The sequence below is a fragment of the Haliotis cracherodii genome, unplaced genomic scaffold (genome assembly GCF_022045235.1).
Source record: "Haliotis cracherodii isolate W230 unplaced genomic scaffold, xgHalCrac1.p SCAF_11, whole genome shotgun sequence".
Lineage (NCBI taxonomy): Eukaryota > Metazoa > Mollusca > Gastropoda > Lepetellida > Haliotidae > Haliotis > Haliotis cracherodii.
Genome location: NW_027266266.1, coordinates 863,879 through 869,878, shown reverse-complemented (window position 1 = coordinate 869,878; position 6,000 = coordinate 863,879). Strand labels below are relative to the sequence as shown.

Below are 6,000 nucleotides of genomic sequence, written 5' to 3'. Positions count from 1 at the left end.
TACAGACCATCGTCATGATCGACCGTCACTCACCCACCCACCTACCACACACCAACTCCCCCACTCCCCCACTCCCCCACTCACTCACTCATTCACTCACTCACTCACTCACTCACCAGAGTCGAGACAGGAGTATATCCGATTACACTGGTAACGCGGGCAAACAGAGCCATATGCCACAGGATAATCAAGCTCCAGGATGAACTTTTGATGAAATGGTTGGCCTGGTTGAGAAGAATGTTTTGGCCACAAACACCTAAACAACCTAGCACTATGAGACACAGAACACTTGGTAACTGCAAAGGGATGGTCACTCATATCTTATGGCCATGCAATTCACGTCACAAAAGATATGGGGTTAGCTTGATAACAAATATGCAAATGAATCATTGGAAGTACTTATGTCCATGTTTGCACTTCTTCTTCATTGTTCTGGACCTATGGAAGTGCTTGATCAGGGATGGATCAAGATTGGAGGCGGGCTCCCAGGTCGTTTCTGAGTAGCCTAACCACTTGATTTGGTACTGTTTGGTACCGTTTGCCATTTTGCATCTGATAATCTTGTCAACAGGATACGTTTGATTATCTTGAAATTTGTCAACCTGTTGGCGGGCAATGGATGGTGCAGAGCCTGCATCACTGATGTGTGGCTGTGGAAGAACCACCTGTGTGTCTGAGGATGTGTCAGCATTAGCAGAAGTGCTGGGAAGAGGAGAATGTGTGACGGTTCAGCAGAAGTGCTGGGAAGAGGAGAATGTGTGTCCGCTTCAGCAGAAGTGCTGGGACCAGGAGAATGTGTGTCCGCTTCAGCAGAAGTGCTGGGAAGTGGAGAATGTGTGACGGTTCAGCAGAGGTGCTGGGAAGTGGAGAATGACGACCATGGTTGGGAGTGTGATCTGGAAGGCGGTCGTTGGGAGTGAGAACATTGTGGGCTTTGAGGCGATTGGCATGGATAAGTGCCTTGTGCGTCTTGTTCGTTTGGACATGCTGTAGCTTGAAGGTATGATTGGGACCAATCTCAAGTATGGTGTATGGACCTACCCATTTAACTGACAGTTTCGGGGACCTACCAGGGAGAACATGGGAATTTTGCATCAGGACTAGATCACCTACTGAGAATTAAGGATCTTTAGGTTTTGAGGTCAGTGCTCTCTTTGTTGATTGCTTGATGATTTCTCTTGTCCCGCGTATGTCCTCAGCCTGACCTGTGGTGTGTTAATTGTATGAGATGGAGGTTTAGCTGCGGACGAAGAGGCTATTGATGCAGATGATCAGGAGGATGGGGATGGCGCTGGTAAGGATGTTGTCCTGGACGTTGATGCTTTTGATGTTGATGCCGTTGATGACGTTGTTGCGGGGATGGTGAGGGATGGGGAGGCTGGAAGGGGAGATTCCTGTATCTCAGTATTTCATTTCATAGTTAAGACATCATAATGAGCAATTAGCTAGTAAAGCATTTATTTATTGAAATTAATAGTTAAGAAATGATAATGAGTTTTTTTACAGTGGACTCATTAAGTTACCATATTATAACCGCCATGGTCACTTACAACATTGTGCTTTCGCTCGTCAGATACCAGAACTATTCACTCGTTTCATAAAATTGGTATTACACGGGAGCTCGTTTAGTATTCTATATAAAAGACATTACCTAATCTGTGCGTATTTAGCTACAGAAACAGTTTTACTTTTCGTGTGTTGTATTCTAGGCACAGTCACAGACTGGTTATCTGTTAATACATACATTTAGCTGCCGATGCTATGCTACTCATTATATTGAAACATGAAATGTTTCCCGTGAATAAGTAATAAGTAAAAGTAACTTACCTTCAGAAACAGACAGGGAGGTACTAAGGCGAAATGCAGGAATGACTCAATGCCAAGATACTCCTGCATTTATACCCGAGACCTCCAGTCCACGTTTGAAAGCATGTCGCTACCCACCTGTCCAGTTTGGAATTAATAACAATGGCTTCCCACATGTTGGTCAAATTTGGCAAGTTTTGATGTGCTGACTTGATTAGTTCATTATTTATAGGCTGGTCGGCTGTGTCTGAAACTAGCCGGGTCTAGAATTTTAATAGCGCTAGCTGATTAGCATCTGCTAGCTCGTTTGACTGGTTTCGACAGCTTGCATCTCCAAGCGTTACATATTATGATAGGCGTCCTGTAAACTATGTAGCGTTCACTGGCTTGGGAATGTGGAACTTAAAGTAGTAGAATATAATTGATTTTGATAAAACTTGAAGAAAAATATAATGATGTTTGTACTTTTGTAGTTTGAACAATCCTCAGCATGAAAATAAGTTACGTAACTACCGTCTTTTAAAAAATGTTCTTGTCCCCGAAATTTGGTTGCAAACCATTATATCCAGGAATCTCAGACAATATCTCACTAGACTACGTTGTGGAAGCCTCTCCCTTCATGCGGAGACAGGATGGGGCGATAGACCCCCTACCCCGTTAGAGCACAGAACTTGTTGATTGGAAACAGAAGTTCATTTCCTTTCTGAGTGTTATCTTTATAAGGGCCTAAGATACAACATTAACTTATCTTTTACAATTCTACAGAACGTAAAGATCTGTTAATTAAATTGTTATCTGTAAATAGTCCTAAGCGCATTAAATGTATTGCGTCTACCATAAGAAACATTTTTTTAAAACGACAATTAGTCATATGATACTTGCATTGTTTATTGTTTTACATGATTTTATAACGATTGTATCATTGTGAATGGTATTTTATCATACATATTGTAATAAATTGTGAGCTGTAGCTTTCTTGGAATGATATGGAAATCAACATTTGTATATAAGCATATTCATTGTTGCTGATTAAACAGTTACAGTTTGCAGATATATTGTAGTTTAACATATACACAAACTCAATTGGGGGTGTAGTGAAGCGTGTTCCTCGCTTTTTAAAATATAGTACCTATAAGATAAATCTAACGCACAGCTTCTGGCAGAACTCGGGACTTTTATCTATATACTGTTTCAAACGCCACAATCAAATTAATGTTTGCGTACTATACCGGTTGTGAACTAGACGCAAATGTCTCTAACGTCATCCGTCATTGATGTAAAATTTCACCAGCTGTTCAACAAATAGCGCACTGTAGGTAGTCCGGTCTCTATTAGTATAACACCTGCATTGCCTAGTTCCATTTCATGAAAATATTTCATGGAGTGTATCAAACAGTGTCGTACAAGGTAAGACATTTACTTATTCACAATGATATTGGATAATTATACAGACTACCTGAATGTATGATTGTTGTAATGCAGGGCATTTAAAATGGATGTTATAATCACAGGTTTCTGCAGAGATTCATGTTGGACATGGAAATGGTTTTGTCACTTTATTTGACACACTCGTGCAATCTCTTCAATACGGTGTCACAATTACTCACTTCTAACAGTTTTTACTCGACGTGAATTATACCTTTGTTGTGCCAAATGAAGGTGTCAACAAGTTTCTCTTTTCATCTAGTTGCCTTAAACCCTTTGAAGTTTGCGTCAATTCAATGAATTCTTGCATATCATATTGATAGATCCTTGTCTCATCACCCAGCACCATAAAACGAAAACATTCTGCTGGTTATGTGTTGGAGAAGGTAACTACTTGTACTTTGGGTGCCATTGTCGCGATGAGACTGAGACGCTTTGGCCTCCTTGTGGTTTCAGTTTAGTTTTCACTTTGTATTGATTTGTTTTCTGGTGGTCTGATGGTGCTGATAGTGGGATGTTTTAGGAGTTGGTAATTTCGAAAAGTATTAATCTTCTTTATCGATCTTTATCGCTAGCAAACTAAAGAGGTTAGTAAAATGATGAACTTTGTTTTATTGCAACATACATTGCTGGTGATATATTTATAACCAAATCCGAACAACCTACCGACATGTGCTTGTGTATGAATTCATCCTGGTGCTGGCGATAGGCATATAATTCATGTCAAGCTCGACCTGTATTGGTATCAAACGTAATTAATTATGCTGGAGACAGGTGTATATAGAATTAATAATCACACTTAATTAAGTTTGTCAATGTTTTTTTGTTTTTATTTTACAGAACATCACCATGCGATCCAAGAAGTGTCTCATCTGTTTAGCATTCCTATGCTTAGGCAGTACATACCTCTCTTATTGTAAACTCAAGAGGGATTTCAGAATGGATTTGACAATGACTTCACAAATTGCATCAGAAAATAATCACGATAATGCAGAGTATAAAGCGAGAATTGTTACAAAAGATTTGACAAGAAATGTCACTAGAGATGCTTCCAGACCAGAAAACACAAAAAATAGTGTAAAGTACAAAAAGCAAAATCTCGTTACAGGAAATACAAGAAATGCTCCAAGACTCCAAAACATTAAACGAGGAAAGGATGGGTGTTGGGTCAGCAGGGAAAGTAACGGAGCCAGTAATTATATGGAGACAGAGAGACGAGCAAAAGATCTATTTTTTGAAAGGTTATCACGGGAAGAAAGAGAGAAATTTAGGGACCTCATTAAAACCTTCGGTGAAGGTGTGCCCTCTAACATCACCTACTTTATCTATGCAGGAGCTTTACTGGGTTCCTACTCCCATCACGGCATTATTCCCTGGGACGATGACGTGGACATCATTGTGAGGGAGAGTGACAAACCTGCATTGTTGACATTCCTGCAGTCCCTCCCACCAGAGTATGAAGTTAACACTTCAGTGAAAACAAGCTGGAAATTGTATCACGCAAATTCTCTCATGGCTGGTGGCATGAGCTGGAAATATCCATTCCTCGATATATTTTTTTACTCCGAACACCATTCATACATACAAGATTGTAAAATTCAGGAAAAGATATACAAGAAGAGTGACGTGTTTCCCTTGATAACACGACCCTTCATGGGCATGATGCTGCCCGCTCCAAGGAACACCCGCAAAGTGCTGGATCTGCATTACAAGATTGATGTGTGTGTGTCGAATTCGTATGATCACGAACGGGAAGAAAATGTGCCATTGAAATGTAGGGCAAGAATTCCTTGTTCCCTTCTGAAAGACATGTTTCCATTTGTAACCAGAAAGATATCAAATAACAAAACTATTGAAGTGTTGGAAAATAACTACAACATTCCGTAACACCTGGCATTATTCTGGCGTATATTACTTACATACATGTCTACCATACTTGTATCAGTGGAAAATTGATGTTTTTTCATGATCCGGGTAGGTCTCGACTTTTCATTTGATGAAAAAGTTTATTAATGTCCTTTTAATTTTTCATGCATGCTATATTAGATATCTCTGCTCTCTTGTAGATTTGGATGTAGTAGAAGATCACGCTGATGAAGATGTAGTGAGTGGTTACACTGATGTAGATGTAGTGGAGAGTCATGCTGATGTAGATGTAGTAGAGGGTCACGCAGACGTAGATGCAGATGTTGTAGAGGGTCACGCTGATGTCGATGTATTTGAGAGTCACGCTGATGTAGATGTAGTAGAGGGTCACGCTGATTTAGATGTAGTAGAGGGTCCCGCTGATGTAGATGTAGTAAGAGGGTCCCGCTGATGTAGATGTAGTAGAGGGTCACACTGATGTAGATGTAGTAGAGGGTCACGCTGATTTAGATGTAGTAGAGGGTCACACTGATGTAGATGTTGTAGAGGGTCCCGCTGATGTAGATGTAAAAGAGGGTCCCGAAGATGTAGATGTAGTAGAGGGTCCCGCTGATGTAGATGTAGTAGAGGGTCACGCTGATTTAGATGTAGTAGAGGGTCACACTGATGTAGATGTAGTAGAGGGTCACACTGATGTATATGTAGTAGAGGGTCACCCTGATGTAGATGTAGTAGAGGGTCACGCTGATGTAGATGTAGTAGAGGGTCACACTGATGTAGATGTAGTAGAGGGTCACGCTGATGCAGATGTTGTAGAGGGTCACGCTGATGTAGATGTGGTAGAGGGTCCCGCTGATGTAGATGTAGTAGAGGGACACGCTGATGTCGATGTAGAGGTTGTAG

General features: G+C 40.7%; 1 protein-coding gene across 1 annotated transcript in view; it reads left to right on the top strand.

Annotated features, from left to right (window-relative positions):
* Positions 1 to 4,080: 4,080 nt before the first annotated feature.
* LOC139455185 (uncharacterized) overlaps positions 4,081 to 6,000 on the top strand; it is a 121,170-nt gene continuing 119,250 nt past the window's right edge. The window contains exon 1 of the mRNA XM_071236737.1: positions 4,081 to 4,704. Within this exon, the coding sequence (XP_071092838.1) occupies positions 4,081 to 4,704 (624 nt within the window). The remainder of the gene's footprint in view (positions 4,705 to 6,000) is intronic.